The following is a 20,896-nucleotide window of genomic DNA, read 5'->3' as shown; positions in this document are numbered from 1 at the left end:
AGATGTGGTGGCCATGGGCGGGGGGACACGGTGCCCATGGGTGAGGGGCTATGCCCTGGTGGTTGAGGGGCCATGGTGCCCCTGGGGAAAGGGCTGTGACCCCATGGGAGAGGCCGCTGTGCCCCATGTCCGGGGGCTGCAGGTGGCCCAAAGGCTGCGAGGGCAACAGAGGGATGGGAGCTCAGTGGGGCTGAGCCCTGCGACAGCTCCTGCCTCCGCCTCCGCCCGCCTCCAGCCCTGCCTTCCCTGGGCACTTTGTTCCCGGTCCCGGGGAGCGGGAGCGGGCACACTGAGCACGGCAGGGCACGGCCAGGGCCGCCCGCAGCCCCCCGGCATGGCCCCGTCCCGAGAGGGGAACAGGCTCTCCCCGTGGGGGCCCCACTCCTGAGAGCTCCCAGGTGTGCAGGTGAGCTGGGGCAGCCCCTGTTTGGTGACAGCTGGGACAGCCCTGCCATGGTCACACAGTCCCAGCTGGGCTCCGGGGTGAGGGGCAGAGGTGGGATCCGCAGGGCTGGATGGGTGCAGGGTGGGGTCCAGCCACTTCTCACTGTCCCTCCTCCACCCCAATTCCCTCTGGACATCCTCCTCTCTAACATGCCACCTCCTCCTCTGTCACTGAGGCCTTCATGCTTCTTAGTGTGGCCCCCTCCTCTCCTTCATCCTCCTCTCCTTCATCCTCCTCTCCATCCCCCAAATCTCCATCTCCTTGTGGGCTGAAGCTGCTCTGCTGCTGCCGTGGCTCAGCCTGACACTGTGGGCTCCTGCCTGTTCCCAACGAGGTGAGGGACAGGGACAGCCCAGCAAGGGTGGAAGGGAACCCTCACCCCCACCCTGCCCGGGGTCACCTCGGGGCAGGGGATGGGGTGGACAGCAAGGGAAACACACAGCCCCACTTGTGTCCCTGGGGAGGTGTCCCGGCAGAGCATGCCTTGGCTGCTCTTCCAGGCGAAGGGAAGGATTGGAATTAGGTCACATCCCCTTGTGCCGGGGCTTTGGCTGCACCAGCCACGTGGGGATTAGGGACAAGGGTCCTTCTGCAGGATGTTTTGCATAATTCTCCTTGTTTTGCAATTTCCAAGGGCTTAGGCAAGGAGAAAAGCCCTGTTTTTCCCATGTTCCAGCAGCAGCCAGTCCCAGGCTCACCCATCCCTTGGCAGCTGCTCCAAAATCTGCTCTCACCGCCCCTCTCCGAGCTCCTGTCTGCTGCTCCATGATCCCAACACCACGATTCCCATCCTGTCCCACCAGCAGGCCTTTGGCTCCAGAGCAGAATCTGCTCTGGTGTTGTCCCACTCCTTCATTTTACTGGAGCCTTTCCAACACCTCCATGAATCCCCAGGGCTGGGGGAACCCTCAGATCCCACCAGGACTGGTGCTGTCAGCAGGACCAAAGGACAGTTCTGGCTTGGGCACATCTGCAGGACCAGGAGCCAGGGAAAAGCTGCCAATCTGGTGGCCAAGAACATCACGTGCCTTCAACGTGTGTCCCCTGCCCCTTGCCACTGGCCCATGGCTATTGCTGCATTTTCCAGGGCCCCTTGCTGCTTCCTAGAGAAAACCAGAGGCCATTCGAAAGGCACCAGCCCTGGGGGATGTGCCTGCCATGGGCAAGGGATTCTGCAGCATTCCTTGTACATCCTCAAAACGGGCAGAACAAGAGCATCACCTCTTTCGGCGTCCCCTTCCCTCTCCCTGCTCCACATCCTTTCCCAGCAGCCCCTTCCATCTCCTGCTCCAACAATCAGTGCCAACTCCTGGCTCACACCTCAATCTCTCCTCAAAAGCCCATGGCCAAGGATAGTTTTGCTAGGAATGTCAGCAAGGAATAGGAGTGGGGCTGGTGGTGATGTGCCCTCAGGCTAGACCGATGTGATTCAGTAATTTCAATCACTGATTTTGGTTGTGACGATGCTGAGGAAGCAAGAATCCTGTTAAAATATAACTTGCCAAATGTCATCTTCTGCATTTCTATATTTCGGTGGTTATCCTCAAAGGAATGTGCTTGGGAATGGTTAAATCCCACTGCTGACTGTGCTCAGGCTGTATCAGCTGCCAGAAGCCAGGTGCCTGTGCTCTCCTCTGAGCAGTCCACAGCTGCTCAGGACTTTTCCTTATTCATGTTTCACACTTGATTATTAACTTTTTTTTACTGTCTTCCTCATATCTTAATTGGTTGGTGACCTGTGTCATGCACACTGATTTTGGACAGTGAACCTGCGGCAGCTCTGCTCTGGGCTCAGGGCTTTGTGCTCCTTCACACTCGGAGTTTGATTCAGTTCAGGAAACTGAATCTCCTGCTCCCTCATGTCCTCAGCAGCTTGGGGACACGTGGCTGCTGGGCCAGGACCACCACTGGCACCTCGCTCGCAAGCTCAGGCTTTCCTATTGCCTGATTTCCCTCCTGGTTCTGGGAAAACAATCCAAGTTCTCCCCACTGTTAATGTTTGATCAGGACCTGCCTGTTGCTCTCTGAACTCATCCCTGCAATAAAGGCGGGAGCTGTGGCGGGCCAGGAGCCGCAGGGTGTTGGATGTGGGCCCGGAGCTCAGCCCGCAACTCAAACAGAGCCCTGGGAGCATGGCTGGAGGGGCCCCCGCTGTCCCATCTGCCTGTGAGTCATTTATGGGCATCTCTGTCAACCTCAGGTGTCTCTCCAGGCAGGGCGTGGCAGGGATGATCCCACAGATACACCCTATGAGATATTCCTGCTGGGAGAAGCCTGCACATCCTCAGGGCAAAGAGAAACAGGAGGGGGATGATAAGGGAGCCAAGGGATGAAGAAGGCCGAGAGGATGTGTCCTTCCACCTTGTAGCACCAGCTCCAGCTAATGTTCATCCCTGAGCCCCAAGTCCTCCCCTGTCCTGGTGCCCATCACCTCCTGGGTGAGCTCTGGACAAAAGGAATTGGAGATGTTCCCGCATTCCCTTCATCAAACACGGCTTTGGCTACACCCTCATCTCCACCAGCAGCACAGCAGCTCCTGCTCCTGGGTTACTTATCCAAGCGTCCATCCTCCTTTGACCATTTCACCAGGGGTGGTGGTGGTGGGTGACCCTCACTGGTCCTTTGCTGGACACCATGGTGGTGGCAGACCCTTCCTTTTCCCTCGAGACAAGAGTTCTGAACGTTGACAGTTTGTCCTCATGCCAACTTCCCACAGATCCCAGCCTTTGATCCTAGCACGGCACAGGAGGGAACGTCCTGCCCACCTTCTGAACTTGAGCTGGGACTTGGTTCTGGCAGCTCTTCTCCACAGGGCTTAGCTCATCCCTTCCCCGTGGACAACTCCCGGCAGCCAGCGGCTCCTCGCTGTCTGGGGACACTCTCTCCCAAAGGCTGCTGTAACAGCCCCCTCAGGACTTCTCTGGGCCACACCACTCCCCTAGACGAGCCTTTCTTCTCCTCCCAAATTTCTTCTCCCAAGGAGCCCTCTGGGAGCAGCAGAATTGTCAGGATGGTGCCAATTAGGCTGAGGCAGCTTCCAAGAGGCTGCTCCGGCCCCAGCTGGGGGCTGCTGGAGCTCATCAAGGTCTTGTTGTTCGGAGGCCGTGGGGCTCTGTCCCCAATGTGGGGCTCTGTCCGCTGCCATCGCTGCGCCGGCTCAAAGGGGTGATTAATGGGTAATTAAGGGGTGATTAATGGGTGTCAGTGCAGGGGCTGCGGAAGGGAGGCTACCCCCAGCTCCCCACAGGCCCGAACGCACGAGTTGAGAAAAACCAGAGAACCATCAAAGTGGCCGGAGCTCCTGGAGGGGGAGAAAATCTGGCAGCTTTGGCTCCCGTCCACGCTTTGTGCCTGACAGTGGCCGGGATCAGTGACTAGTGTGCTTTTATGAACTGCTCCTAGGTCTGGCTGGCACAACATGGCCACTCCAGTGAGGATGTTCCCAGTTTCCCTGTGGACACTGACGCCCGCTCCCTGGCCAGGAGGGAACACCACCACAGAAGCACCCGAGGCAAAGTGTGTCTTCGACGAAGAGTTCAAGTTCATCCTGCTGCCCGTCTCCTACGGCATCGTCTTTGTGGTGGGGCTGCCCCTCAACTCCTGGGCCCTGTGGATGTTCATCTCCAGGATGAGGCCCTGGAACGCCACCACCACCTACATGGTCAACCTGGCCCTCTCGGACACGCTCTACGTCCTGTCTCTGCCCACCCTGGTCTATTATTACGCTGACCGCAACAATTGGCCCTTCGGGACAGGGCTTTGCAAGTTCGTGCGCTTCCTCTTCTACGCCAACCTCTACAGCAGCATCCTCTTCCTCACGTGCATCAGCGTGCACCGCTACATGGGCATCTGCCACCCCATCCGCTCCCTCAAGTGGGTCAAGACCAAGCACGCCCGCATCATCTGCGTGGCCGCCTGGCTCGTGGTCACCATCTGCCTCATCCCCAACCTCATCTTCGTCACCACCAGCTCCAAGGGCAACATCACCCTGTGCCACGACACCACCAAGCCTGAGGAGTTCGACCACTATGTGCACTACAGCTCCTCCATCATGGCCCTGCTCTTCGGGGTGCCCTTCCTGGTCATCGTCGTGTGCTACTGCCTGATGGCCAAGCGGCTCTGCAAGTCCAGCTTCTCCAGCCCCGGCCTCCGGATGCCCTCCTACAAGAGGCGCTCCATCAAGATGATCATCGTGGTGCTCGCCGTCTTTGCCATCTGCTTCGTGCCCTTCCACATCACCCGCACCCTCTACTACACCTCCCGCTACTTCCAGGCCGACTGCCGGACCCTCAACATCATCAACTTCACCTACAAGATCACGCGGCCCCTGGCCAGCATCAACAGCTGCCTCGATCCCATCCTGTACTTCATGGCTGGGGACAAGTACCGGGGCTGGCTGCGCCGCGGGGCCGCCCAGCGCCTCCGGCCCATGCCCACGCTGGACCTGGCCCTGGTGTCACCCTTCACAGACAATGGCACGGATGGCAGCCACGCGGCCAGCGTCACCCGAGGCACCGGGACCGCGCGCAGCGGAGGCGGGTGCTGAGGGCGTTCTGGAGCCTCAGCCCAGGGCTCTGGGAGCTGCAGCCTCTCAGGGCTCCCTGTGGGCGCTCTCAAGTCCCCAGAGCTGAGCTGTCTCTGCCCAGCCCTGCAGGGCTGAGGGCTGGAGGCCACAGGTTGGTCCCAGCCCTGCCCTGGAGGCCGTGGGAGGAGGGTGCTGGTGCTGGTCAGGGCAGGAGAGCCACGGGGCACTCATGGGAATGGGAAGGACACTGAGGAGGCTCTTTTGGGGCAGCAGGCTGGTGCTCCATCCCTGGCACTCCTGCGGACACATGGGGCTGACAAGTCACTAAAGAGAAGGGACACTGGTGCCTCCCTGGGCACAGCTCTTCCAGATGGCTCAGTGGTGACATGTGGGGACCAGACTGAACCTGGGGACAGAGCCCACGCTGGGTGGGTTCTCAGAGATGTCCCTATCACACTGCTGGCCTTGGCAGAGGGGGAGTGACATGGCCTGGGGCACTTGCTGCCCACCACCCCAAATAAAGCCCCTTCTCTCTACACACAGGCCTGTTTCTCCCTGCAGCATAAGGAAGAAGGACAAGACAATCACTCTCACCCCAGAGAAAATCCACTGGGGCAGGTCTGGAGGGACGAGCCGGAGCTCCCGTGGTGACAGGAAGGTTCTTGGGAATTTCCCTTTGTGGGTGTTTGCTCCTCAAATGTTTACCCAGCCCTTTTGTTTGACCAAGTGCCTGCGCAGAGCAGTGCCCTGAGATTGCTATCAGTACTGTTGACTCTCCCACACCAGCCTGGCAGGGATGGGACAGGGACAGGGCTGTCCCCACTCCAAAAGCCCCGGGAGGGGCTGTCCCCATCACTTCTTGCAAGTCCTGCTGAAGAAAGGGGCACCCAGAGCATCACTGGGGTGTCACACCCCAGCCACTGCACCAGTCACACACAGCCAAGTCCCACAGGAGCTGCCCAGGGAAAGGAGAGGGCCCCAGGGATGGCTCATCCCAGCCCCACATCCCTGTCCTACCCAGACAGACCCTCACTCACCACTGAGCTGAGAGCAGGAGACCTCCCTCCTGAGCCCAGTTAAACCAGTAAGAGCTGCCCCTCACCTCCCATCTTATCCAACATGGCCCATGTGCACCTGGGAGCTGCTTGGCTGCACATGAGTGGTGCAAGGGCCCTGCCACACACTGCCCCAGTTGGAGATGGGAATGCCTGGGGGGGTGGTGACACTGGGTGAAAAGGGTACTCACATGGGCAGGGCAGGGGTACTGCCACGGTGCTGCCAATCCCAACCTCCGGAACACACACAGACAGGCGTTAGGAGGTTGGAAATCTGTATTGGGTGTGGAGATGGCAGGAAAGGCTCATCTGGGGCCACATGGTCCTGGCTCAGGCCACATCCACAGGTGGCCAAGTCCAGGAGTATCCCCCTTCCACCCCAGGGTGGGCTGTCCCCCCAGGCTGGTCCCTCTTGTCATCGGGATGCCACCCCAAAAACCCCATGTCAATCCCTCGTTCCCATGACATCCCTCCCTCAGCTTGTGGTGACCTGGTTATCCCAGGGGGACCGTGCCCGTTGGTGGCCCCAGCCCCACACCAGCCCCTTGCAGGGGACAGCTGTGTCACCACAGCCCCTCCAGAGCCCTCGCAAGGGGGAGCCTTTCCCAATCTTCCCCTCGCTTCCCCTTCTCCTCCCCCTCAGGTCGGAGGAACAGAAGGCCAGAGTGGGGACTGTCCCCCGCATGTCCCCCGTGCCAGGCTGGCTGGAATTCCCCCTGCAAGAGCCCTCATGAGCCAGGACGGGGCCGGTGCCGGTGGCACTCAGAGGATGTGCAGCTCGTCTGACTCGGACATCCCATACTTGGTCTTGTTCTCATTGAAGAGCTTGAGCAGGGCACGGATGTAGAGCTCGTGGTACCGGTCCACCAGCTCCCGGCTCGGGTTCTCCACCTTGGGCACGGCCACCGGCTCCCCCACTGCGGGCAGGGGACGGGGTCAGGGTGCTGGTAACGCGCTGGGCTCGCTGGGGACACAGCCCAGGAGTGTCCCCTTACCCCCCTGGGGACCCCCAGCCCCTCTGCTCACCCACGGTGGTGATGGGTCTGGCGTAGGGCAGGAAGCCGCGGGAGCGGCAGGAGAGGCCGCGGCCGTAGAAGAGGCAGGGAGCGAAGCCAATCATCTTCTGGAAGCGCCGCTGGATGCTCCTCATCCAGCTGCCCTCCTCAAAGACCACCTGGCGGAAGAGGTCGTTCTCCCCAAAGGAGAAGGAGGGGACGAGGAAGGCCCTGGGGAGGGGACACGGTGGGTGGTGACGGGGCGCTGGGGACCGCCGGGACCCGCGGGGGTGGCAGTGCTGCTGACCCAGCCGTGACCCACCCGTGCCGCAGGGCCATGCGGACGAAGCCTTTGCGGTTCTTGAGGATGAGCGTGGTGACACCGGGCCGGCAGGACAGCGACTCGGCCGCGCCGCCGATGACGATGGCCACCGCGTTGCCGGTGCCCTTCTGGGACAGCAGGTACCCGATGGCTCGGCGGGTCACCGGGAACAGCCCTGCGGCGGGACGGAGCACCGGGGATGTGGCGCTGCAGTGCCCGGGCACCCGACAGGGACCGCAGAGGGTCCCCTCGAGCGATGGCACCTGCTGGGACCAGGGCAGGGACAGTGCAAGGGCTCCCTCTGCTGCGGGAGGGCAGCGGGCAGGAGGTGGGAGAGGAACGGGGAGGGAGCGAGGAGGGCGGGCTGGGGGCAGAGAGGGCAGAGGGTACAGGCAGGGGGCAGGCAAGGAGCGGGCAGGGGGTAGGAGCGGTACAGACAGGGGTTAGGAATGGTACAGACAGGGTGTAGGAGCGGTACAGACAGGGTGTAGGAGCGGTACAGACGGGGTGTAGGAGCGGTACAGACAGGGTGTAGGAACAGTACAGACAGGGTGTAGGAGCGGTACAGAGAGGGTGTAGGAGCGGTACAGGGTGTAGGAGCGGTACAGGGTGTTGGAGCGGTACAGAGAGGGTGTTGGAGCGGTACAGACAGGGTGTTGGAGCGGTACAGAGAGGGTGTTGGAGCGGTACAGACAGGGTGTAGGAGTGGTACAGGGTGTAGGAGCGGTACAGAAGGGTGTAGGAGCGGTACAGGGTGTAGGAGCAGTACAGACAGGGTGTAGGAGCGGTACAGGGTGTAGGAGCAGTACAGACAGGGTGTAGGAGCGGTACAGGGTGTAGGAGCGGTACAGAGGGTGTAGGAGCGGTACAGGGTGTTGGAGCGGTACAGAGAGGGTGTTGGAGCGGTACAGACAGGGTGTTGGAGCGGTACAGAGAGGGTGTTGGAGCGGTACAGACAGGGTGTAGGAGTGGTACAGACAGGGTGTAGGAGCGGTACAGGGTGTAGGAGCGGTACAGACAGGGTGTAGGAGCGGTACAGACAGGGTGTAGGAGCGGTACAGAGAGGGTGTAGGAGCGGTACAGAAGGGTGTAGGAGCAGTACAGACAGGGTGTAGGAGCGGTACAGGGTGTAGGAGCGGTACAGACAGGGTGTAGGAGCGGTACAGGGTGTAGGAGCGGTACAGACGGGGTGTAGGCAAGAAGCGGGCAGGGTGCGAGCAAGGTGAAGGTGCAGCTCAGGCGAGGTGCAGATAAGGTGCGAGGTGAAGCCGTGGCTCAGGAACAACGCAAGCAGAGCAGCATCCCTGCCCTGCCTGTTGCCGGGAGCACCATCCCTTAGGGGGATCAGGGCCCTCCCGAGCCGGGCGGGGCAGGCACCGCTCACCCCCGCTCATCAGGTACTCCCGAAACACGGGCAGGCGGAAGTTTCCGGCCAGCGTGGTGAGGAAGGAGCGGATGCCCGGGAAGAGCTCCTCGAAGCCCGTGGAGCCCGTGATGAAGTTGCAGAAGGCGCCCACGCAGAGGATGCCGTGGGGGTGCGAGCCGATGATGTAGTTGTGGCGGGGGGACAGGTCGTGCGTCTTCACCAGCTGCGGGGACAAAAGGAGTCACGGGAACGTGACGGTGACACCTCCTTTTGGGTGGTCGTACCCCGTCCCGGCGCCGTACCTTCACCGGGAAATAATCCCGAAAGTGCTTCCACACGGTCCATCGCCGCAGGCACGGCAGCCTCCTGCCACCTGCAAAGCCGGGAGGAGCCGGCTTGGAACCCCAGCCCAGCCCAGTGGGCAGCAGCATCCGAGGGAACCGCTCCCCGAGGAGCCTCTGCATCCCTCCTCCCACCGCGCTGCTGATGGTGGGGGACTGGAGGGAAGGAGCAAGGGGGATGTGGTGCTCCCCACATTCTGGGAGGGACCTGGGGAAAGGGGGAGCCCACCCCCATTCTGCTGCAAAGCCGGAGGAAGCGGGGACACGGCCACCACACCTTTCTCCGGCGTGTCCCAGTCGAAGATGATCCAGGCCAGGTAGAGCACGGGGATGAGCCAGAGGCTGGTGAACAGCAGGTAGGTGAGGAGCAGGAGGCTGACGGTTCCTGCGGGAGCCGGGCAGGGGGTGAGCGGGTGTGTGGCCCCCCCCGGGACCCCCACAGCCCCCTGCTCACTCACCCAGCAGCAGGAAGCTGAGCACCCACTGCAGCACGGCCAGGAGCTGGAGCGCGGAGCGAACGTCGCGCTGCGAGGGCCAGGGCACGGCCAGCAGCGTCCTCAGGGCAGTCTGGATGCTGGCCCGGCTGCCTGCGGGGACAGGGACACGGAGAGGGGGACACGGAGAGGGGGACACGGAGAGGGGGACACGGAGAGGGGGACATGGAGAGGGGGACACGGAGAGGGGGACACGGAGAGGGGGACATGGAGAGGGCGACACGGAGGAAGGGACACGGAGAGGGGGACAGGGAGAGGGGGACACGGAGAGGGGGACATGGAGAGGGGGACATGGAGAGGGGGACATGGAGAGGGCGACACGGAGAAGGGGACATGGAGAGGGGGACACGGAGAGGGGGACACGGAGAGGGGGACAGGGAGAGGGGGACACGGAGAGGGGGACAGGGAGAGGGGGACACGGAGAGGGGGACACGGAGAAGGGGACACGGAGAAGGGGACATGGAGGAAGGGGACATGGAGAGGGGGACATGGAGAAGGGGGACATGGAGGAAGGGGACATGGAGAGAGGGACACGGCCCTCGCCCAGAACAGCACGGCTCCGGGCTGCCGGGGGACACCCAGGGGCACCGGCGGGAGGTGGGATGGGAAGGATGAGCAGCTGGCGAGGAGGGATGGGATGTGGGGGGTGGAATGAAGGATGCTCATCCCCAGGAAGCTCTGGACCATGCCAGGAGGTGGCCCTGGGAAATCAGGGCTGTCCCCGGAGCAGGAAGCTCCTGGGCACTGTCAAGCCCAAAAGCCCCGTGCGCCAGTGGCACATCCTGTTCCACACCCATTTCCCAAAGGCCAGGACCGTTCTCGTGCCCGCCTCGGCGTGCTCAGGCTCACAGGGGATTTGGGGATTCCTCAGCCGGCACAGCAGAGCGGCACCACCCCCAGCAAGTGCCAAGGCCAGCAGCAAGGCCGAGCCAGGGTGGCCGGGGGTGGCAGTCCCGCTCTGTCCCTACAGGGACACACCCCTGGCAGTGCCGCCACTCCACTCCCCCTGCCACCCCTTCCCTCCAGCCGATCTTGGTGAACCATTAACCTCCCCGGGCTGGGAGCCAGGATCCAAACTCCAAGCCTGGCCCCATCCCTGCTCCCCAAAATGGGCATGAGGTGCCAGCCCTGCCAGCTCCTGGCCAAAGGTCCCCACACTGAGACCACCCCAGAGAGCCACCCCAGTGTCACAAAAGCCTTATTTTCTCGGCAAAATCTGCATGTTGGGCAGAGAGATGATCAGGGATACACAGGAGCAGCCTGTGGTTCCCCAAGCCAGGAACCCCCAGGTCAGAGCAGAACCACCAGCCCCTGGTTCAGGAAGCTGGTGGAGATTCGGTTCTTTCAGCTCAATCCTAACAGGAGTGGGACAAGTGGAATAAATTAAACACTGGAGCCATCTCTGGCCCATGGGGGATTTTTCCATTAGGGATTTTTTGTCCTTTTCTCCCATGCAGCATGCTGGGCTCTGAGTGATCCTTTCAACCCACCACACATCCCCAAAATCCCAACCACCTGCAGAACCCAGACCCTTCTTTTTCCCAGGGAAGACACAGAGCTCCTCCCAGCAAACTTCTGCCCACTGAGCAGTTGCTTTTTAACATCATTTTCCTAGCTCCTCTTCCACAATCCCCATTAATATCCACACCACAGACACAGAGAACCCCCTAGGGTTGTGCTGTCGGCCCCATCCACAGCAACAGGAACCTCTGCAAATCCAACATTTGGAATTTGCAGGAATATCTTGTGTGTAACATTCCCAAATGTCGTGCAAAATTCAATCCCTGTGGAGCAACTGTGTGTTTTACTGTGGAGTTATCCTCACATTGCTCCCAACACCCCCTTTCTCCTCAGCGCTCCCAAGCAAGCAGACAACAGTGACAACCACCAGCTCCTCACGTTGCTGGAGAACCAGGAACCACCCCAACCCATTTTGGGAATCTCTTACCACTGAGATTCTGGGAGCAGGCTGCTATGATGGTTTTCATGGTGGCAGGAGCCCCGTGGTGCCGAGGGTGGAAAGGTGAGTTTGGCAATCAGAGGGCGCTGGGCTGTGTGACCAGAGGCTATAACCAGGTGACCAGAGGGACACCAGCCCTGCTGAGGGGAGGGAACCTGCTCCAGCTGGAATTAGGAGCATGGAGAGGAACTGGTGATCCCTGGAAGGGTCACACAGAGTGTGAGGAGCTGTGGCCATGCTGGGAGGTTGCTGCTCCTAGGAAAGTCCTGGCTGCCGGTGCTGGTGGATGAATTCCTCTGGGAATGGTTCTGCTGCATTCCCCTGGGAATGGTACCGTCCATGCTGGGGGAATGTCACAAACACTGCCATGTGACAGCCCCAGAGCCACCCAAAAATATCATCCTGAAGCTCCACGGCCACCAGACCATTCCTGCCGCTCCCAGCCTCGGGATGGACACTCTGCCTCCTGCCCAGGATGCCTGGAGCGCTGTCAGGAGAGGTTTGAGGGGAAAAAATAACGAGAAAGGGAAATAGGAGCAGCAGAGAGTCAGCACTGAGGTGGGGCCTCAGGCCAACAGCCCAAGAACAGAGAGAATCCACAGGGAATAAATCCCTGAAGCCACTCCTCAGGATCCAGCTGTCCAGAGACACTCCTAGGAAGTGCTGGCTACCATCAGTGTAGGAAAGGGATAAACACACTTGCAGGATTGTGGTGGGAAAGTAGGAAACGTTCCTGGGAGATCTGGAACCCAAAAACCCCTCCTGTGAATTGTAGGGACTCAGTACCTGAGAGGAAGGACCACAGTCCCTGCAAGCTTCCTGGGTGTGGATCAATTCTGAGAACAGGGATTGCTGCATGGAAAACACCTCAACTCCTGCAGCCCAGCTGTGCCCAAATCCTGCTATTAGGAAGGAAAACCACCAAACTTCTACAGAATCCCACTGTCCCAGGGAAAGGAAGCATTGTGCAGGTGACACTGCTCCAGGTAACACAGTGTCAGCTATGCCTTGCTTTTCCATCCCAGTGTTTTACCAGGTTTGGAACAAATCCCTCCACAGCTACCAGCCCACACTGGGCACTTCCAGAGCTTCCAGCTGTGACTCCTCACCTTCCTGCACACATCTGATGTGCCAGCTCAGTGCCAGGTGTGTCCTCCCTCATTCAGGAATGGTGCCGGGGGGATTCAGAGTTTTCCCTGTTTCAGGGATTGTTCTGGAGTTTCAAAGCACACTGACTACTTTGTCTTGGAATATGGCACCATTTGTCCCCTGTGGGCTCCATGAGAGTGTCTGGGGTTCACCCCCTGGAAAAACTCGGGATGAAGAGCAAGAGAATTTCACAGCAAGAACCAGGCAGCACAAAGAGAATTTATTTTGCTTAAAATAGAGAGGAAAAAAAAAAATAAATATATCCACCCACAATACAAAGAGCAGTTTCCAAATCCATGGAGCTCCCCTTGGAGCTCTGCTTGGAAGGGCACACACAGGGAGCCTGACCCACACGGAACTGTCCCTCAGAGCTCTGGGGCACCCCCCAACACGACCAGTGCCCCCAGTCTGACATGGAATGCGAAGGGGTCACGTGTCCTCCTGCCATCCTGTCCCCTGTCCATCCAGGGAATTCCCAGATGCTCCACCTATGTACACTGTATTCCCGCCTCCCTCTCCAGGTTGTTCTCCCAGGATCTCCAGGCCCTGCCGGCAGCCAGAGCATCAGCCCATGTTGTGCCTGTTGCCGTAGCCCCGGGGGTGTGTGTCCTTCCAGTCGTCCCAGTCCCGAGCTTTCTGAAGAGCTTCCTCATCATCCTTCTCCTCCTCTGTCTCCTGCTGCTGCTTCTGTAACTCCTCATCACTTGCACCTGCTGGAGGGGAGGGACAGGGAGGAGATCCAGGTTCTCCAAAGTCCTGCTGGGCTTGCCAGACAGCAGGAGTGGGAACCTTGGAATGGGCTGGGTTGGAAGGGATCTTCAAACCCATCCAGTGCCACCAGGGACACCTCCTGCTATCCCAGGTTGTTCCAAGCCCTGTCCAAGCTGGCCTTGGACAGGCCAAGCATAATCTAACCCAGTTGTTTTCCTAATAAAGCTTAGATTCTTCCATAGTTGGGGGTGTTCCATACCCTGCACACATCCCTGTTCACCCATCCTCTCAAGAGGCTTCCCAAATCCCCTGCTCCCATCTCTGTTCCATACCTGGAACCCTGTGTGCGGAGGACACGACTCCCTGTCTCCGGCGCTGCTCGTACCAGTCATCCACAGTCATGGTGGGCAGCCCGGGATAGCCAGCTCCAAACACCCTGCAGTGGGACAAAACCAGCCAAAACCAGGCAATGACATCCCCTGGAACGAGCAGGAACACAGGCAAGAGGCACAGGGCCATTCCATGATCCAATCTGTGCTAAGGATATAAGGATGTCACAAGGAAGGCTTTGGGGTGACCCAATTGTGGCCCTCCTGTGCCCAAGGGAAAGATAGAGATGGCCTGGAGTGGCAGGACACAGGGAATGGCTTCCCACTGCCAGAAGGCAGGGATGGATGGGATATTGGGAAGGAATTCTCCCCTGTGAGGATTGTGAGCCCTGGCACAGGGTGCCCAGAGAAGCTGTGGCTGCCCCTGGATCCCTGGAAGTGCCCAAGGCCAGGTTGGACAGGGCCTGGAGTAACCTGGGATAGGGGAAGGTGGCCCCAGGACATTCCTGGAAGCAGATACATTGAAAGCTCAGCATAAATCATGCCCCAAGCATGACAGGAAATCTGGTTTCTATCCCATTCTGTCCTTAAGGTGCCAAAATACCTGCACAGATTTCAGGGTGCCACAAACTCAAGTGCAGACATGAAGGCACCACCTGGATTTCTGCACTTGATGCAGTATTTTAGGCTTGACATGAGAGCACTGCCCCAAAGTGTGGTTGGATCATCCCAATCCCTACCTGGCCTGAGCAGCATCCCGGGTGAGGATGAAGGGTTTCATCGGAATTCTGGCTGACCGGGAAGGGCCACGGGGACCTGCTGAAGCCTGGGGATGCAAACAACAGTCACCAAGGCATTGAGGGGATGAGAATTCCCCCTCTGCTTCCCATCCTGAAGTTATTAAAAGTCTTGTAGAGGAGAAACACCTCAGCTGTCAGAGCAACCCCCCAGGATGGAGAATCCAGGCCTGAATTTGGTTTAAATCAGGAATTGCAGCTGTGCAATCACTTCCTGTGCCTCTGTGCCACCTGCTGGGGTCAAAGCAGAGCTGCCTGGGCTGAGCTCAGAGCAGAGCAGGAGATGTTTCTTGTTCCAGTGGAACATTCTGAACCCTTCATTCCATGGCATCTCCAGATCACCTCAGAGGATCTGAGTCCTGCAGTGCCAAAAAATTACCCCCCCAAACCAGCCCTGCCAGGAGGCTGTGCCAGCACATCAGGAGCTGCTGTTCCCAGCAGACATGCCAGGTCACAGAAATCCTGGACACAATGTTCTGCACGGGGATTGCAGGGCTGTGGGAAATGTTCTGTCATTCCAAATGGGCTGATAACACCTGGACATGCTGCAGACCAGGAGTGGAGGCTTGACAGAAAACAAAAGGGTCTTATTTTAATTTCCAAATCCAATTGTTCTTCAGAAATAGGGATCTGCAGAAAAGCCTTGCACAGTCCAGTTCAGCTCCCATATTCAAAGCTCCAGCATTCCACAGGCTGGGACTGTGGGGAAGGTATAGCAGCAGAGCCCAATCCAAAACTCAGAATGGAGAAAAGCCCATCAGCTCATGCTGTGATTTGGCTCAATTCCAACTGGGAAGTCACTGAATAAAAATCTGCCACTGAATTCCTCTGGAACTCATCCCCTCATGCCCATCCCACAGCACCTGGATCCCAGGAGAGCTCCCTCACCTGCCTGGCTGCATCCCTGCTCCTCAGGATCACCAGCTCCTGGTCAATGCTCTCAACCTCCTCCAGGCTGGTGCCGATCCATTTCTGGATCTGGAGGATGTAAAACTCCCGGATCTGATCCTCATCCGCTGTCCCGCTCTCCACAAAGCTGCTCATGGAGGCCAATTTGTTCTCCAGCTCCTTCTTCTGTTTGTATCTGGCTCAAACACAGCAAAATCAGATCATGGAATCATTTTTCTCCAGCCCAGCCTAGCCCTGGGATCGTTACCACCCTTTGTAAGAGGTCCAACCAAATTTCATGGAAGTTGTGCTGGTTCCTGTTGGAATTTCAGCCTCTCCTGTGTGTTAAAAGCAGCTGTAAAATTACACTTAATTCAGAGAGACCTCAATGATTTTATTCTCCTCCTAAATATTGAGGAATTCTTGGAAATTGAAGCTGTCCTGGTAAAATTAGGCGAGACTGGAAACATCAGTCTCCTGGAGAAAGCAGGACTGAGAAAATCAATGGAATGGCTGGTTTGAGTTGATTCCGTGTCACACAAACAGAATAAAATGCTCTTCCAACTTCTCAGGTTGGTTTTGCGCGTGTGGGTGTTTTTCAAAATGTAATTTTGGCTTTTTGGACTTTTTGACCTATTCAGGAATTAAAGGGAAGAACTCCCTATATAATAAACTTCCAGGGTAAATTTATCTTTACTTTTTCAGGAATTAGTTATTAAAGGGGAAACTACTCCTATAAAAAGCTTCCAAACTAAATCCTTGTGTCCTCCTTCCCTGAGTTACTGTCATCTGAAGAATGAACAGTAAGAGCCAACCTTTGGGAGCTGAGAGAACAAGGAGCATGAAAGAGTAATTAAAAAAAAAAAGCCCTTCCCAATTAGAATATAAATCATATTTTTCTATGCTTTTCTACACAATTTAAGCAAGCCCAGCCCAGTTTGGACCTTTCAGCTCTGCCACAATGATAAATACAGTGGCCAAAATCCCAACCAGAGCACCAAAGGCACCAACCACCTTTTTTTCAAGCTCTAATGAACCCACTGGTAGGAAACTTCCAGTTTGGAAGTCTTTATGGTGCCAGCAGTGATTAAAGAACTAATTGTAAGATTAATTATGAAAGATTAAAGAGCTTATTTTAAGTTTTTGAGCAGTTTTTCCTCAGAGACCAGAAACTGGAGACACAAATGCCCCTCCCTAGCCCCACCCATTAAACAGCGAGCTGCATCTCTTAAAATGAGCATTTTATGGTCAAATTATTACAACGCCCAGGGAAGCTCTTCCCTGTCCAACCCTGCACTGCCTCAGGCTCCCGCTCCTCCCAGAGTGACTCCCAAAGCTGCACCTTTCGATTTTGGCTGTCCTGCTCACGGCCATGGCCACCAGGTTGGGCTGGGCGGGGTCCCTGGGGGCCGAGGGGCTCCCGGTTTCCTCCTCGCTGGAGATGCCGGGGGGCAGCTGGAAAGATCCCAGCCCGTAGTTCCTGCAGAGCTTGAGGAAGCGCAGGAAGTGCTCCCGGGCACTCTCCAGGTGCTCCCTTCTCCTGCTCAGGTCCACCTGCTTCAGCGTCAGGGCTCCCAGCAGCGCCGGCAGCAGCATGTACTTCAGGTCGGCTGAGGCCACTTCCTCCAGCTCCTCGTTCTCGCTGCGAGGGAGAGAGCAGGGAGTCAGGGAACGGAATGGAGATGGGAAAGGGGGTAGAGTCATCCTGTGAGAGGCAGCTGAGGGAGCTGGGAAAGGGGCTCAGAGAAAAGGAGGCTCCGAGGGACCTTCTGGCTCTGCACAGGTCCCTGACAGGAGGGGACAGCCGGGGGGGATCGGGCTCTGCTCGCAGGGAACAGGGACAGGAGGAGAGGGAACGGCCTCAGGCTGTGCCAGGATGGGCTCAGGTTGGACATCAGCAGGAATTTCTCCATGGAAAGGGCGGTCACGCATTGGAAGGGGCTGCCCAGGGAGGTGCTGGAGTCTCCACCCCTGGAGTATCCAAGGAACGCCCAAACGTGGCACTCAGTGCTCTGGGCTGGGTGACAAGGTGGGCATCGATCACAGGTGGGACTCGATGGTCTCGGAATCTTGTCCAACCTCAGTGATTCTATCCCGCTCCCGCCTCACCTCTGCCCTACCCGGGGACCCTCCCCTGTCCCCTCAGACGCGTCCCCTCCGCTCACCTGAACAGCTCCAGCTGCGCCACCATGGCCGTCGCCCGCTGCAGCGCGTCCAGCCCCTGCCGCACCTTGTCCTGCACGGCCGGGGCTCCCGAGGAGGGCTCGGTGCTGGCCTCCAGCTCGTCCCAGAGCCGCCGTCCCAACGCCAGCAACTCCGCCAGCCGGGGGCCACTCGCGCCCGTCTCCGCCATCATGGGCCGGGAACGGCGCTGACACCACTTCCGGCGCGGTCGGGGGCGACCGTACCCGTCTCGGCCGCCATCTGGGGAAGGTCACCGCCATAGCCACGACATGGGGCGACACCTTGGGGAGGTCACGGCTAGAACTCCAGCGGGCGCCATCTTGGGGAGGGTACAGGCATAGCCGGGGCGCGGGAGCCGCCATGCTGGTGAGGGCAGGCTGAGGGACAGCGGCCCCGGTGGGCGCCGTGATGGCCCCGCGCTCTTCCCGCGCCCATTAAGCTCCCCGAAACCCCCGGGACGAGCAGGAGCTGAGGGCAGGAGCGGCTCGGCGAGACCGGGGGAGCTCAGAAGCCTCCAGTGCCCTCACACTTTTCCCTGCCAGGTCCTGCCTGGCGCACCGGCCCGCACGGGTCCTGTCAGGGAGAGCAGGAATGGAGTGTGAGGAATTGGAAAAAAATTAGATTAATTAGATAAATTGGCAGAAGACATCTGTTATCCCGCTGTATAAAAGGGGTACACGGTGAAGATCCTCAATAGCTCAGTACTGGATGTCAATAAATATCAATTTATTTAAGCACAGCACCTTCCTATTCTTCTCTGGTTTTTCTATATTACAAGTGGAACATGTGACTTTTCTCTTTTTTTTTTTTTTTTTTTTTTCCTTACCCCCCCCCCCCCCCCTTTTATTTATTTCACTCCTAAAATCTCTAAAATTCAACCAGGAATCAGGCAGTTTAGGCTTAAATCTCTGCTTTTAGGAGCAGGTTATTTCCCTTAGAAATACAGGTGAGTGACCTGGCTGTGAGCAAAGTATGGATGTAGCAACCACTACTACTGCTCATTACTCCTGAGTAATTCTAACTCAGCCCCTGAGGATGACTCAGTTTATGATTTATTCTGTTTGTTTTCCTCTTGCCTATGTCAGATTGTGCAATGAATTGTTACTCACAGAGCCCGGGTGTGCTGTGGGTCCTCAAAACCTGTCTGGCCCCAGGTCTGATGGGATATTCCCATATATCCAGATATTCCCAGCAGGATGGCAGCCCCGGGGTGGTTGATGGCCACGTCAGTGTCTGCTCTGCAGAGGAGAGAGTCCCCAGGCTCCCTTCCTGCTGGAATGGCTGCCCAGCCTGGGAGAAATCAAACCCTTCCCTTGGGGATGTGGAGGCCCTGGAATGGATTTCCCAGAGAAGCTGTGGCTGCTCCATCCCTGGAAGTGTCCAAGGCCAGGTTGGACAGGGTTTGGAGCAGCTTGGGATAGAGGAAGGTGTCCCTGCCCATGGCAGAGGATGGAACAAGTTGGGCTTTAAGGTCCCTCCTACCAAACCATCCAAGAATTCCATGATTCCAAGGGATGGAGAGCTGCTTTCCCTCCGAGCCCCCCACAGCCCTGCCAGAGCTGACCTTCCAGCTACACCCCAAATTCCTCAGGCTGCAGCTGGTTCCCCCTCAGATCTTACGGCTCTTACTCACCCCTGTTTGTCCCTTTCCCTCAGCTGAAGATCCCCACACGGACAATCCCTGTTTTTGTTTGTCATCCTTCGAGCACCATGACACTGCTGAACACCCCAGGAATAAAGGAGAACAGAGAGGGAAGGGTTTTTCCTTAAATACAGGCGTTTACTCATGTGTGTGTCTTGTGGTGTGAGGGTGCATGGACCAACCATCCCAAAGGTCACAGCAACATCCCCCAAATACTCCCAGCAGCGCAGGCTGGACAGGGCTTGGAGCATCCTGGGGTAGGAGAAGGTTCCCTGCTCATGCCAGGAGGTGGAACTGGATGAGCTGTAAGGTCTCTTCAACCCACAGCATTCCAGGATTCCCTGATTCTGTGAGATGTCCATCCACAGCTGAGCCCCATCCTGGGCTTTCTCCTCCTTCTGGCTCAGCTCTGGGAGCAGCACAAGGAAAAGCAGGTGCAGGTCCTGATCCACTTTCCAGTGGGAGCTGTGCAGAAGAAACGTCCCAACATATCCTTAACACAGAGCCATCCTTCCTCCAAAATGTTTAATTACCAACCCTTGCTCGTATTACCCTCCTGGAATGAGTTATGCAGCATCCCTCAATGAATAAGGAAATAAAAGGGAAAATAAATAAATCAATGTTTTAACAGCAAAATCAAAAGAATCCATGAAAATCACTAGCCTTTCTCCAGACTTTATTGTTTGCACAAGTTTGACCAGCAACAAATAACCGCGTTCACACCAACGTTACTCCCTTAAAACCCCTGGGGACAAACACGGGGATCATTCCCACTGCATCCATCCTCTGGCTCCCGGTTCCTGGGGGATGCTCCCAGCCCTGCAGGTCTCACATCCCTGCCAATTCCAGGTGTGGGTCCGGATTCCAGCAGCTCCCTCTGGGAGCGTTGTCACAGAGCTGTCACCCCCTGCCAGCCTGACCCTTTGCACTCTCCAGCTAATTCCGGCGCCTTCCCGTTTCCCGCAGGATTCCGGCAGCACGGGGACCCCTCCAGCTCTTCCCTGCCGGGCTTGGAGTCAAGGAGGGAGAGGAGGAGTGGATTCTGCATATTCAGCACTTGACCCTGCCTCGTCCCAGGCAGAAATTCCAACGGGACCTCTCTAGCAGCGATGCCGACAGCTCCCCTGGGCATTCCTTGCCATTGTGGCTCCTCTCCTCTCCCTCAGGCGATGCGTGTTTGTAGTTACCAAATGCAAATCACATTTCCCACCCTCCTGGCTGGAGTTCTCACTCCACAAGATCCTTCCCGGGTTTTTTTTCCTCTCACCAGCTGGTTTTGCAATGCAGGCGGAGTTCGCAGCCCCTGCCGGTGTCACCTCCCTGTGATCTGGGATGCGCCGGGAGGTGGATGGAGGGAGGGCATTGAAGCAATCCTAATTTAGTACCTGCGGCCCTCCGGACTCAGAAACTGCGGCTGTTTTGCAGCCTGGCAGCTGAAACTCCTTCTTCTGAGGAATGCCGGGCTCTGACCCTAATTGCATTTTAAAAGGAAAACTCGAGATAGCTTTTGGCCTTGGGCAGCTGCGGTTTTCCAGGCGCTCCTGGAAGGGAGATGGCAGCAGGCAGAGCCAGTCGATGGCACATCAACAACTGATAACGAGAGTTAACTCCCTCCTGGCACTCCCCGAGCGCAACTTCCAGCCCGGGCATCCTCTCCAGCCACCTCTGATTCCTCCCCTGCCCTCACAGAAAC

General features: G+C 57.8%; 3 protein-coding genes across 4 annotated transcripts; 1 reads left to right on the top strand and 2 right to left on the bottom strand.

Moving 5' to 3' along the window:
* The first annotated feature begins 302 nt into the window (after positions 1–302).
* P2RY4 (pyrimidinergic receptor P2Y4) lies at positions 303–5,090 on the top strand. The gene is made up of 2 exons (XM_023925955.2): positions 303–406; positions 3,848–5,090. Exon 2 carries the CDS (start codon positions 3,864–3,866, stop codon positions 4,989–4,991), a length of 1,128 nt encoding a protein of 375 aa, XP_023781723.2. The 5' UTR covers positions 303–406; positions 3,848–3,863; the 3' UTR covers positions 4,992–5,090.
* A 1,568-nt stretch (positions 5,091–6,658) lies between these two features.
* On the bottom strand, positions 6,659–11,599 carry LOC111928595 (diacylglycerol O-acyltransferase 2-like). The gene is made up of 8 exons (XM_023925956.2): positions 11,492–11,599; positions 9,508–9,636; positions 9,327–9,434; positions 9,011–9,081; positions 8,727–8,931; positions 7,343–7,517; positions 7,052–7,251; positions 6,659–6,942 (listed from the first exon to the last, which is right to left on the bottom strand). Exons 1-8 carry the CDS (start codon positions 11,529–11,531, stop codon positions 6,788–6,790), a joined length of 1,083 nt encoding a protein of 360 aa, XP_023781724.1. The 5' UTR covers positions 11,532–11,599; the 3' UTR covers positions 6,659–6,787.
* Positions 11,600–12,850: 1,251 nt separating this feature from the next.
* On the bottom strand, positions 12,851–17,825 carry IGBP1 (immunoglobulin binding protein 1). Of its 2 annotated transcripts, none has more exons than XM_023925958.2 (6): positions 17,543–17,825; positions 16,720–17,019; positions 15,378–15,573; positions 14,433–14,518; positions 13,696–13,799; positions 12,851–13,365 (listed from the first exon to the last, which is right to left on the bottom strand). In XM_023925958.2, exons 1-6 carry the CDS (start codon positions 17,731–17,733, stop codon positions 13,217–13,219), a joined length of 1,026 nt encoding a protein of 341 aa, XP_023781726.2. In that variant the 5' UTR covers positions 17,734–17,825; the 3' UTR covers positions 12,851–13,216. The 2 variants fall into 2 exon arrangements, with proteins under 2 accessions (XP_023781726.2, XP_086706551.1); XM_086850425.1 differs by having other exon boundaries at positions 12,851–13,362; positions 17,543–17,751.
* Between the last annotated feature and the right edge of the window lie 3,071 nt (positions 17,826–20,896).

This window comes from Cyanistes caeruleus, chromosome 14 (assembly GCF_971803275.1).
Source record: "Cyanistes caeruleus chromosome 14, bCyaCae1.hap1.1, whole genome shotgun sequence".
NCBI classification, from domain to species: domain Eukaryota; kingdom Metazoa; phylum Chordata; class Aves; order Passeriformes; family Paridae; genus Cyanistes; species Cyanistes caeruleus.
The sequence above is the reverse complement of the archived record's forward strand: the minus strand, read 5'-3'. Positions and strand labels throughout refer to the sequence as shown.

Excerpts from the sequence above, each read along its gene's own strand:
- LOC111928595 (XM_023925956.2), bottom strand. The coding sequence starts at position 11,531 with ATGAAAACCATCATAGCAGCCTGCTCCCAGAATCTCAGTG. Across the intron at positions 8,932-9,010 it reads GGGATTATTTCCCGGTGAAG|CTGGTGAAGACGCACGACCT; the intron begins GTACGGCGCCGG and ends TTGTCCCCGCAG. Across the intron at positions 6,943-7,051 it reads CAGACCCATCACCACCGTGG|TGGGGGAGCCGGTGGCCGTG; the intron begins GTGAGCAGAGGG and ends CCCTGCCCGCAG.
- IGBP1 (XM_023925958.2), bottom strand. The coding sequence starts at position 17,733 with ATGATGGCGGAGACGGGCGCGAGTGGCCCCCGGCTGGCGGAGTTGCTG. Across the intron at positions 13,800-14,432 it reads CGGGATGCTGCTCAGGCCAG|GGTGTTTGGAGCTGGCTATC; the intron begins GTAGGGATTGGG and ends GTCCCACTGCAG. Across the intron at positions 13,366-13,695 it reads CTCCGCACACAGGGTTCCAG|CAGGTGCAAGTGATGAGGAG; the intron begins GTATGGAACAGA and ends CCTCCCCTCCAG.
- P2RY4 (XM_023925955.2), top strand. The coding sequence starts at position 3,864 with ATGGCCACTCCAGTGAGGATGTTCCCAGTTTCCCTGTGGACACTGACG.